General features: G+C 36.3%; 1 protein-coding gene across 13 annotated transcripts in view; it reads right to left on the bottom strand.

The window, feature by feature from the left end:
- Nucleotides 1–12934, bottom strand: part of LOC149774308 (E3 ubiquitin-protein ligase HUWE1-like) — a 292364-nt gene that overhangs the window by 55427 nt on the left and 224003 nt on the right. For all 13 annotated transcript variants that reach the window (XM_089945481.1, XM_089945487.1, XM_089945485.1 and 10 more), the window contains 4 exons: nucleotides 10699–10868; nucleotides 7503–7647; nucleotides 6367–6937; nucleotides 2312–2622 (listed from right to left, as the gene is read on the bottom strand). In XM_089945481.1, coding sequence (XP_089801607.1) covers nucleotides 2312–2622; nucleotides 6367–6937; nucleotides 7503–7647; nucleotides 10699–10868 — 1197 coding nt within the window. The remainder of the gene's footprint in view (nucleotides 1–2311; nucleotides 2623–6366; nucleotides 6938–7502; nucleotides 7648–10698; nucleotides 10869–12934) is intronic.

Raw genomic sequence — 12934 nt, 5'->3', positions numbered from 1 at the left:
TGACCTTTTCTATGTGTGATAATGACAGATATATAAAATCAGTTAAGGACTACAGCAGTAATGGCTCCATACTGTAGGACACATGTCCCTATAAATAGTATAGTGTATAAGGAAGTACTTTGTAAACAATGTACACCAATTTAGTATATATTTTAGCCTTAGGTTTATTAAATTTATTTCTGGATGAACTGTTTCATCCATTTGAAAGTAGAGATGATAACGTCAACAATGCAGATGTGTTCACTTAGTCATAAATGAAACTTTCAAACAAGCAAACTAATAAACATGATCTCTGCAATGTCACCAATAAAACAATGAGCGACGCAGAAACTGAAAATACCATTCTGATCATTTAAACAGTTATTTAGGAAACATATTTGCAACTTTTTGCAAATATAATGGTCAGACTGTGACCAGTGCTTTCCATGGTCTATAAAAATAGGACAGAAAAGCATACTGAGGCCAAGAGCTATCACATATTTAATCAGAGATGGTCCATTTTACACGTCAGGCAAAACACTAAATTTAAAGACAAAAAATGCAACTTAAGGTTTTGGTAGGAAACTAAAAGTCTCAGAGCCAATAAGCCATGATGACAAAAAAGCATTACTTCTGCTGGGAAATGGACTGTTCCACAACAGCTGCTTTGCAGTTTTCCCTGTTTAACTATTTTGATACAATATTACGCTAGTGATAGAAAACATACACTGTATAATACAGGTCAAAGCTGCGGTCTCTCCAACAGTGAGCATGTAACAGACAGGGCATAAGCAGGGATGGTCCTGGCTTTTAAAAAGCTGTCGCCAAAAAAATCGCCAACCTCAATCTTTTGTCGCCAATTTTCAAAAAGTGTCGCCAGAACAAGTAGTGTACATTTTTTTAAGTGTTAATTTAGTCTATTAATGTAACAGGCAATGAAAATTACGAAAGATGGGTTAGTTAATACTTTAATTACAACAAGCATTAACAAAATGTTACAAAGTGTTACATGAAGATCCGTCGCGAGATTAGGGCTGCCCACTTGTTGAATGCAGTTTCAAAGTCTAATTTTTCACATCTGTACATGCTGATTCTCATGAAATTCTCGAGAGATGAGGATCCACGTTCTCAGTCCACAGTGCTGACAGGTGACACCAGTAGTCTATCAGCAGACCCCCCCCTTTATGGCTAGCTTCACAAAGCTTGTAGTGAATTGCTTCCTAAATCCCAAGAATGATCACTGAATGCTGTATAAATATTCTCAACAAGCAAAATAGGATCTCCATTCTCACGAATGAAACTTACATGAGTCAACACCTGGCAATATTGGACCGTATATATAAGCATAAATTTACACCCAATTTAGGGATTCTTTCACTCCTGTATTTTGAGAAATACATAATTATTATTAATTATGCAAAACTGTTTTCTTTTTCTGTTGCTATTTCTTGTTGCGGAGTTTAAGTCTCAGCAGCCGTAACACGGATTGATAGCAAAAGGAAAAGATCAATGAGTAGAATGCTGCACTGGCGACATATATAATTGTGATTGAAATTTTTTCCATCTGCTTTGTATTTATACACAGTAGTCGGTACTTCAAAGGTTATTAGTTTTCTATGAAGGTTCAGCAAAACTAATGTATTGGTATATGTAAAAAAAACCAAAAAAACCCCCAGAATGATTAGCCATTCAATTAATTGTATCTGTTCTATTCGCGTCTTCAAGAGTCGGTCAGTTGTAGGTATAGTTCGGTAGTATGATTGACTGTATCACAGCATACAGTACTCAGCCCAGATGTCAGCATAAGCAGATTATGATGTAACAATGCACTGTAAAGATGGGGTTGTCAATACGAACAAAGGATAATTTGTGTAACAGATTGATTCCAATGCATTGCTTAATCAAGTTTTTGGCTTCCTTTCTTTCTCCCTTTTAATGTATCCAGTCCAAATCCATGATTGTATGTACAAATTAAATAACCAAAAAGTCTGTTGCCAAAAAAATCGCCAGATAGGATATTTTTGTCGCCAATAAGGAAATAAAATCGCAATTTGCGACATTGGCAAAGCCCAGGACGATCCCTGCATAAGCATGTCTTCTTTAGCTGGCAATAAAAATGGTATTAAATATACAAACATTTAGAACTTAGTTGGATCAGCAAGCAACGAAGTTCCAAGGTCACTGGGCAGTACAATGTTGTTGTGGGGTTTAACGCCATTTTTCAGCACATGAACCTGACATGTGAATATCTTTATATTTTTTTTCCATCTGGCGATTTCTCATGCTTTCACAAGTCTGTGTGGTATGGTGGTGTGTGTATATGAAGACTCACCTGAGCCTGACGAATGTACAGTGGCAGCATCTGAGCTGGTGATATTGGAGACATCTTCCGGAGTTAGTGCCCCTGTCCCCTCATTGCTTGACTGGTGGGCCAAAGTATTTGATAGCTCTGAACTAGATGTGGGTGTGGTCAGTACACCTGTGGTGGCTGGGGTTTGCTGCAGACCCATTGTACCAAAAGCAGTGAATTGATCCATATCATCTTCATTCAAAAGTAAAGAGGCCAGACTGCTCACATTTGTGGGTGGTGGGACCCAATGAGAAGAAAACATGTCTTCAGAGGCCATGGGAGGCTGAACGTCCCTAAATAAAAATCGAAGTGTAATCAATTTTCACATGGTTCACCTATGCATGTCATAATGAGCTTATTTCGTTGCAAGGGTGTGGCATTAACAAACAAACATTTCATTAATTGCACGGACGTCTCCTGAGCATTGGTGGAGAAATTATACAAAACTTAAACCAAGTAAAATGTAAAATAACTATAATGTCATACTATTTAAATGTGGGAGTAGTACTAGTCAATATGCACACAGTCATATTCCCAGACCAATGTTAATTTTTTTTGGGTGAATCAAAAAGTGTTATTTGAAGTCCCAAGAGAAGGGAGGGGTTTTAAGGTCAATGTGTGTGACCCGCCCCCAAAAGTTCAGTCAAAGATCAGTCAATAAGATGTCCTGTCATATAAGCCAAAAGAAAATCAATGCAATTCAAATCTGAATAAAAGAATAACACATCTATTGATTTCATTAGTTGCCTTCCTTAGTATTGTAATGCCTACTAACTGTACATGGAAATGGTGGAGGCAACCAACTTAAAAAGGATACCTTGTAAGTAGGGTTGTCAAAAACCACGTAAAACTTCACCCGGGTACCTGTTGCATCGTTTAACGGGTAACCGTTAAAACATGAGAGACATGTACAACCCTAGTTACCCCACTGTCAAATTTTCACAAACCTTGATTATTGTAGGGTGATGAAACAGTCTATTTACATCATTTTGCACATTGTTTACCACACTGTATCCACTATTTGGCATTCTCTTTTTTGCATTTTCACATTCACACTTTACCCACACCCAATGGGAGACAGCTGATAGTCTGTCAACGAAGATAATTTGTTTTCCTGTTGTACTTCAAATTGTCTATTATAAATTGTGCTATAATATTCTGTTTGATTTGTCAATAATAATGAATTAATATTACAATGTCGTCTCGCTTATTAATAAACTTCCAACAACAGCCTGTTTTTCTATTTATTACTCACGGCGAATGGCAGTGAAAGTCAACTTCCAGTTTAGAACTTGAATACTAAAGGAGGTATACACATTAAGTAGCAAAACATTACAACATTACAATTTCAAACTAGAATAAAATAATGTTTTTTGAATGTTTTTATGAACTAAAAACTAAAAACTGAATGAACTAAGAAAGAATTTTTCAAAGCTAAATAATACCTGTCTGTCCTAGTGTACAAGTACATGATCAATGTCCCCCCAAAATTTTCCAGTTTTTGCTTAAAAAAACCCAACAACATATCAACCATATCTGGCGACAGTGATGCATGTTTCCTGTTTACAACATGTCCTGCCCTTGAAAAAGCACTTTCAGATGAACTTTTAGTAGTGGGCCACTGATGCATAATGGATGGTCCTACTCCTAAATATAGACTGGAGCTGCAACTCAGACCAGCATATGCTGATGATATTTTGATAGTGTTGTCGACAAATTATTTTTTGTGAACAGGTACTCGTCATTAATTTTCATTGCCTGGGTTTTTCACTACGGTTGGGTACCCGTTTACCCGTTGACATCCCTACTTGTAAGTTTACTTGAAAGTATGACTAGAGGAAAGCCATTATAGGTGTTATTTGAGTCAACAGTATTTGTACAAACATGGACCGGCAGTGGAAAATTGCTTATTTATCAGTCCATTTAAGTTGTGTTCTCCCCTTGTCTCGATCATGTAGGAACAAATTTGAACTTAATTTGATTGGATGTGGTGGCTTGCTGCGACATTAAATGAAATTCACAGACCAGAAGCATAGAAATATCTGCTCGCTATGCCAGGGTGTAGATAGTGTTATCATATTGGAACCTGGCTGGCAAAGATGTTTTTCATAGCATTCAACACACTTTAAGTAAAAATTGTTGCTCAACTTAGCACTGTCAAATATAATCAGCACACACATGGAAACACTAATATAATAACAAGTTTCTGCCTTTAAAATCCATTGGATGGCAAAAGAAGAACCTAGTTCATAGGGAGTTCAGTGGGCAGATAGTTTGAAGGTAATGCAAGTGTACTTTCTGTTCATCTTGCATTCATTATAGACTGGATTGTACTGTTTCTTTAAACTTCAATTCTGTGTGAATCCTACCATGTCAGCATTATCAGCACTGTATCTTATCCAGTTTGCCCAATGAAAATACATTTGGGACTGACCATTTCGGGGGTGGGGGGTGTACAGTACAGAAGAAATTAGTGCCTCTGTCCAGTATGGGTGAAAATGCATCTGAAATGCATGGGTCAATGAATTTTTTCTCTCACAAGTTTAAGATACTGATTGATAGTAACTAAAACTAATCTGAATGTTCCATTCAGTTTATCAAATTGTTCTAGGTTTTGCAGCATATTCTAAGAATGCCTGCTCCCCTTCAAAAAGTCAAACACTATCAACCAGGAGTTCTGAAATTTAGTTTTGTTGGGCTTTACCTGCTTCTCAGATTGCAGTTTCCTGAAATGCATTTTGTCATGTTGCTTTTTTAAATATGGAACAAAACTGGACTTTATAAAGAAATGATGCTTTGCACAACTTGCCAATAATCTTTAACAAAGATGGCTAAGACAATGACATGTAATATGTCCTGTTATTTGATATGCATTTCTTTCATTTACCTACAACTTAAAATAAACTGGGTTGTTCCACTTTGCAAACTTAGTCTAATGGCCCCCCCCCCCCAACTGGTCTTCAAATGACTTAACACATCACCCTAACTATTGTCAACCAAATAAGTAACATGTGAAATAGTGGTTGTTTATATCTGACAACCTAGCCCTTAAATTGCCTCTATGAGAATTAGCCACCCTGAAGGATAGTATTACACAAGCTCCAACCAGCATTATTTCCTGTTTATATATGCTACATGTTCCAGGTATATAATGAAGTGGTGTCCCCTTCCTCCCCTCAAACATCATGGACTTGTGGGGTGGGGCCTGGTACTAAGAAGAGATGCATGCAATTATCTAGTTTAAAGATTCAAACATGAACAGTAAAAAAATGTAAAATGTAACTAATTTAATGAAGCATGACATAATCATAAACTATTTATGAGACAAGATTGTAAGCACTCGTCAAAACACACCACCCTGGAAAGTTTAGACACAAAGTTTAATGAATCAGAGTGTAACAGTATATATAATGGGAAGAAAAAAATGCTTGGTCATGAGGTAAATGCAAAAAAAGTTGCCTCTTTATGCAATATAGATGCAGAACTTGTCATCATGCATCACCTCAGTTTTTCCTCATTCTATGTTGGATAGTATGCATATATCATTATTAGGTACACTTTCACAGAAGGATTACAATCAAACATTGCAAGTATTTCTGTGACCTAGATATAAACTGATCAAGTTGCAGCTTACCAATATGAAAGTATATCTGACCTTTTAAAGTGGAATCTGATCATAACAGCAAAATCTACTGTTAAAAATAGGAATAAACCTTTAAAAGAATGAGAATGTTCTGCATTTTTGGATATACACAATCAAACCAACCTATGCCTCCTACTCTCTTAGCCAAAATACCTGATGGTAGGGTTAGTGGCACCTGGGATTTTTCTGTAACATCTGGCCCCATGTTTGAGGAAAAATATAAATTGATAACAAAAATTTATGGAATAAACTGCTGATATAGCGATTCTGCATTACTGGAAATATATTAGGACAGGGTCCAATTGCCACCCCATGAAATAACTATATAAATTTATGAAAATTATATTTATAGCATTCTCTATGCAATAAAGAACAATACAAAAATTGTACCTACCTGACATGAGGCATTCTGTACCTGTCAAGCATTGGAGCACTGGGGGTTCTGATGGGAAGACCCTGTGCACTGGGTGTGATGGAACTGGAGGCAGACATTGACATAGCAAGACCTGGTGTGACTAAGCTGGTGGGAGGCACTGTGATGTTGGCAAATGACAAATCTCCCAGCAGAGCAGAGGCAGAGCTGACAGAAGGGGTGCCTGTTGGATTTAACTGTTGCGGTGCGCTCGTCATGGAAACTAAGGGATGGGCTACAGGGGCCGAGAGGGGTATCCTAATGCGAGACAGAAAATCAGACCGTGGTACAGGCCTGGTAGGAGGAGGAACAACTGGCAGTGTGAGGGGTGTTGCTAGATCAGGGAAATGCTGGAATTCGAATGGTGGGGTGACAATATCAGGTTCAAACAGCCCAGACATTATGGAAGACATAGGATGGGGCATGGAGCGATACATTCCTTCTGAAGAATAGTTTGGAGTGGAAGAATAATAAGATGATGATAGCGGATTGGAAATAACAGTTTCCACAATCTGGGAGGCAATGGCTTCTGCTGCAGAGGCTGCTTCAGATGCTGAAAAATAACAAAAATATGTTCATTAAAATAAAGGGATGTAAATATGAAGAATATTTATGTTAATTTTTCTGCCATTTTGAATTAGGTCTATTCATGTTCAAAAGGCTCAATATTTGTTAAGAAATCATGTTAATTAATAGTGACACTGGGAAGTGAACACATATATACCCCCACTGTTTTGCCAACCAAATAATAAGGATTCTAGTTTTGGTGACTGCTTGTGCAAAACTACTCTAAATTGGGAATAATTTTTAATGGTTTTGACATAAGAAACATTTTTCCCCATCCTTAAATTTGTGGATTAGCCAATGAAACCTACTGTGTTCGCAAAATAATCGTTGCTTGTTTCTTATTTTGTGGTTCACAGTAACCACACAAAAAATATTCAATTAAAACTAGTAAGAATAACCAAATATTGATATGCGATAATTTCAGAAGATATGGGATAATATGAATGAGGTGGGTATATTATATTCTGGAGGGAAGACAAAACTTGCAGTTACATGTGCAGATTCTAGTGAATAAAAGCAAGCAATGATGCTATACGTATGGTTGTACGTACTTATCTGCCTTGCTGGATATGCAGACGGGTCCTGTGCGAGGGTAGACACTGTTGTAGTGGGGAGGGGAATACTGCTCAAAACCTGAGGATCAGTGGTGACTCCATGATGAACATCTGCTGCTGCCATTGCTGAATTCTGAGATACCTGAAACAAATAAAACTTCAGTATGCTGTATTTTGTTGACCTGCTCCAAGTCCAATACACCTGTCTGACCTCACCCATGTATACAGCCTATCTAGAAACTTAATGCTCCTCTGAAGGCACTTGCATTCTTTTTGTGTGTGTGTGATTTTGATTTTTAACATAGCTTTAACCACTAGGCCACTGGAGGGAGTGGTCATTCTCTTTTTCTTCCTACTGTTAAAATGAAGTCATATGGACGTTCTTTTGTGTAACAGGGACCAGCTACTTGGAACAAATTAAGCATAAATCTTAGAAACAAGGACAGTGATCTCATTCAGGAGTACCCTAAGATCTCACCTATTTTGACTACAAGATGATAAGAATCTATGGTCATAAAATAAGTAAAAGAAAGAAGCAAACCCAACAAGTTTTGTAAACTTAAATAATTAAATTATCAATGTTATAAAATGAATAATGTAATAATAATTGAATCTAAAATAATCCTAAAAAGTCTGAAAGAATAAAAAGTTCTGTATAAATTTCAGATCCACAAATATCCTGGTCTGCCAATAGTCCTGACATCTCAATACAGCATTGTTCAGAATCTCTTGGAATAATTTACAAGATTTCCAAAATAATATTTTGTCCAATGAGAACTTTCGATTTCCAATGAATAATTTTTTAAAAAAAATCCTCTCAAATAACATTTCAATAGAACATACAATACATTGGCTGTCTTATTATTACATGAACATGAGAAATAGGAATGAGAAAATTGTCCACACACTTATTTACAAAAGTTAAAATGTTCATTTTGTCCCACTTATTACCAGATGAATTGCAAATCTCCAACAATGTAGAACAACTTGCATGATCTAACCCATCCAATGAGAAATAGCCTGTAATTTGTCAACACAGTTACTAATAATTTTATTATTAGTAACTGTAAACATGCATGTAAGCATCTATTTATAGATTCTATGCAATTTTATGCTCTAAATATCTTAAAATAGAACCTATGCATGTATGAAATTTCAACTAAAGATAATCAACTATAATTTAGTCATGAATAAAGTTTACAGAAATTATAGATATACTTAACATAGAACAAACGACTTAATAATGTTTACTTCCTTAATTTATGCCAGCATGTTTTTGTTTTGTAATTTCAGTGTTTGTTTTTGTAATCATTGTTAGATATGATTTTATCTGTTATCTAATAATGTAAAGCATTTAGAATTTATAAAGATTAGGTGCTGTGCTAAATCCACATTATTATCATTATTATACAATTAAACAAAACTCAGTGAGAACCTCTTTAAAAGAAATGGGTAAATGATCTGCAGTGTTTGCAGCACAATTTCAAAACACAATGATGAAAGATACGTGCAAGTCTTATCAAAAAATACCATATGGACAATAATTCAAAGCAAAAATGTAAATCAATTTACTGAAAACAAAATGTCAAATGCTGCATACATACAGCAGATTCACCATTCGAACCAATCAAACATTCTGATGGATGGCCTGAATACTATTAGAAATAAGGTGGATTCCTGGGCATTTCTGACAGACTTCAGGGAAAGTTAAACTAGTAAATATCTGGAAAATGGGTGCTCACCTAGCAGGGGTACGTGGAAGAAATCTGTAATAGTTACTTCCTTGTACATCTATGATGCATATGGATGCAGCAAATTTTTTTTGGTCTTTCAGTGAGGGTGGGATTTGGAGGCAGCTAAGCTAAATGTGATCTGGGTAATATATTTTAACAGAGAAATAATTGTTCTCTGTTTCATTCAACAGTATTCTTCCTTACCCCAATGTAAGGCCATCACCACCTGGGAACTCAAGTTCTTATTCATCAGACTGCCAACAGTTAGATAGGTAGACCAAATGGCATCACAACATAACATGTTCCCACAAATGGTGGGCATACACAAATTGTATCATATTTCACAGTATAGGAATTGATGCTGAATCAAGCTTCATTTTATGTTTACAATTAGGATATTGTATTTAACTGAATCAGTGTACTTTAAAAAGTTATATTCAAAATGTTACTGTACATCATTGGAAACTTTTCCACTTGCTAAAAGATGTAACAGCTTGACAACTCAACATATTTTGCACAACTCCTATTCTGCAGCTACACGAACAATAAATGAGAGCCCTGCATATTTACTGGGTAGATGGGGATAGTTTTTTTTACTGAGGTAATTGGTTTTTCAAGGATATTGTTCTCCCTAATTGTTTCCTAATATCCACATTAAAGAGGAGTGGCACATTCTTCAGGATTTTTTCTTTAAAATAATCTGGCTTGCGCTAATAAAGAGATATGGTGAAGGTTGGTTAATTAATTGATATGTTTTGGTAGTGCTATTAAAACATTGGCTTCATAACATCACATTTGTGATAAAAATCTTCTGCAGCAAAGATTTATAATTAAGCACTCCAGATGTTGTTGCTGTTGTAGGGTTTAATGCCATTTCTCAGCACACGATAGGCTATACATGGCGGCCAGTATTAATGGTGGAGGAAGAACCTGGGGTAAACCCCCGGAAAGAACCACTGACCCACGAGAAGCTACTGGCAAGCTTTCTCACATACCCACATTGGCTGAATCTGAGACTTGAACCCACGCAGACAGAGGTGAGATGGCAGTGATCCATAATGGAGAGCGCTTTAGACCACTTGGCCACTCGGGGCCCCAAGCACTCCAGATACAAACTCCAGGCAAAGAAATATTGTACAAAAATGTTTTGCTGAATACAACAGTACAACAACAAACTTTCACAAAGAAAGCACCATTAGATTTATGAAAATACAACTGCAGCTGTTGTCACCATCAGAAAGTTGACCTGTGATAGCCACAACTGCCAACGTTAAGCAGCATCAGTTTCCACTATTATGTGATTAAATTTGCTGTCATCATGACAAAGGCATACAATTTATTTGATTTGCTAAATAATAAAATATGCCAGCCATTGTCATCTCTTCACAGTTTATTGTAACATGCAACATCCTTTATGTATTTTATCTATAATTAACGCTCGTGTGAAATCCTCCATTTACCTCCATATTTTGTGGCACAGATGTGTTAGCACCACTAGATCTGGCTTTATCCTCTTCTTCCTTCTTCTTAGCTGCTTCCTCTTCTGCAGTCTTTCTTCGTTTCTCCCGTCTTTCAGCCAGTTCATCATCCCGGTGATTTTCCAATACTTCAAGGATCTCAGTTTTAAGGGCTGAAAGAAGAAACAAACAATACATTTTTCACCATAGTTGCAGGCTGGAAAGATTTTGTCATTAAATATTAAGAAGCTCATCAGATTTTCTTATCTGGTGTAACAATCTAATATAATTTCCTCTGCCCCCAAGATTTGTTCTTCATGTTTTCAGAGACTTACAAAATTTTTTTTGCTGTTGGTGTTGTTGTTGTGGGGTTTAACACCATTTTTCAGCACACAATAGGCTAAGCAAGGCGGCCAGTATTATTGGTGGAGGCAGAACATGGGAAAACCCGGGGAAGAACTACCGACCCATGAGAAGCTACTGGCATGCTTTCTCACATACCCACATTGGCCAAATCCTAGACTCGGACCCACGCAGACAGAGGTGAAATAGCATTGATCCATAACAAAGAGTGCTTTAGACCAATCGGCCAAAAAAAAAAAAAAAAAATGGAACTTGCTCCATGTTTATGTTTACCACTACACACAGGTTTAGGTTTGGCACAGCAGAAGAAAAAATATCGTTTAGTGCCGAGGCAAATGGCGTAAACTATCTTACCCAAGGACACCTTAATGTAACACAGGCCAATCCAATAATATGGTTATAGACATTTTTTCAGGAAATTCAAACAAATTTTAAGGACACAATTCAATCACTATGTTAATTTTATATAAACCAGGCAAAAATATTAATTATGGTTTGTTCATTCGACAAATTATCAGAATCTGGTATTTCATTCTTAACAATAACTCTAAAATATTCTTTGTTAAACAAGGCCAAAATGAAGAGGTAATTCAAAAAGCTTTGGGGCATTGTGGTGGCAGTGCAGTCACCTCATCTCCATCATATTAGAAGTTGACACTCTTAGTTGCAAGTGTCTATCTGGAGTTTTCATCTATAAGCAAAATGTATTCTATATGCATTCCTGCTGTCAATATTTTACTTTTTTTCTGCTTTACACATGTGCTATGAGAGCACTCTGACTCACTAATCTAGCTGAATTTATTTTCAAGCACTTTTCAAAATAACTACCAAAATTCAATAATTTTTCCAGATTTTGTGAACCTTGGGTGGTATGATTCGATACCATACCCTTTCCAACGAGACTAGCATGCTGATCACAGAGTCAATGTGGCACCTCTGCATACATGGGCAAAATTGAGACATATACAAGAATACCATGAACAGCACATTCAACATGATTGATAGACCTCTATGTATACAATTGAATCTTTGTAAAGAAGCCACTTTTCTTTCAGTCAGTGACCTTGATATTTGATGTTTTGACCCAAAAGTCCACTGGCTTCTTCCTTATCATTAAGTACAAGCAATCCACAAAAATCTGGTCCAGCTATATCAAGTAGAAGAAATGTTACTGTGCAATAAAGTTATTATTTCAGTCACAGAGAATGTTACCTTGTAACTTTCTGACTTTAAAAACATTTGGGTTCTTCTTTACCTAATGTGCAGGCCATCCATACACATTTGGTAAATGGTGAAGAACCCAAGTTATTACCCAGAAACAATTTTTATGCTTTATTCAGTGACAATGACCTTCAACTTAAAAACCAATAGGGTTCTTTTTTAGCTCAAGTGCAAGCCATCCACAAAGTCTGTAGTTGCTGGATAACTCCAGCTAACATGCAGAAATGAAAATGCTAAATGAGATGGATGGACGGACAGCATACCTTAAGATGCTCCACCTTATTGCAGGCATATAAAAGAACTAGCTCACCACTACCCATGTCACAGACCTGCCAACCCTAATAAGGGCCTCTTGAGTAGCGATACATGATATTTTGCAGTAACACACTAAAAATTGGTTTAACTTGAGGAAAAATATATCTGGTTTAACTTGAGGAAAAATATATCAACTACCTAAGTTATTATAAACTTGTCAGCACTTTGCTGTGTGTATTACATTGTTATCTTGACTGAACAATAATGATAAAAGGAGACAAGAATTTTTCTAAACAAAATAAAGGTGACGATTTTTTTCAAGTGGTGAGGGTCAATGTAGAGTAATGACAATGAGCATAACTTATATGATTATTAATTATTTTATTAATTAAACGTGTTA

Source organism: Sinohyriopsis cumingii, unplaced genomic scaffold (genome assembly GCF_028554795.1).
Source record: "Sinohyriopsis cumingii isolate HCF-2022 unplaced genomic scaffold, ASM2855479v2 utg000349l, whole genome shotgun sequence".
Lineage (NCBI taxonomy): Eukaryota > Metazoa > Mollusca > Bivalvia > Unionida > Unionidae > Sinohyriopsis > Sinohyriopsis cumingii.
The sequence above is the reverse complement of the archived record's forward strand: the minus strand, read 5'-3'. Positions and strand labels throughout refer to the sequence as shown.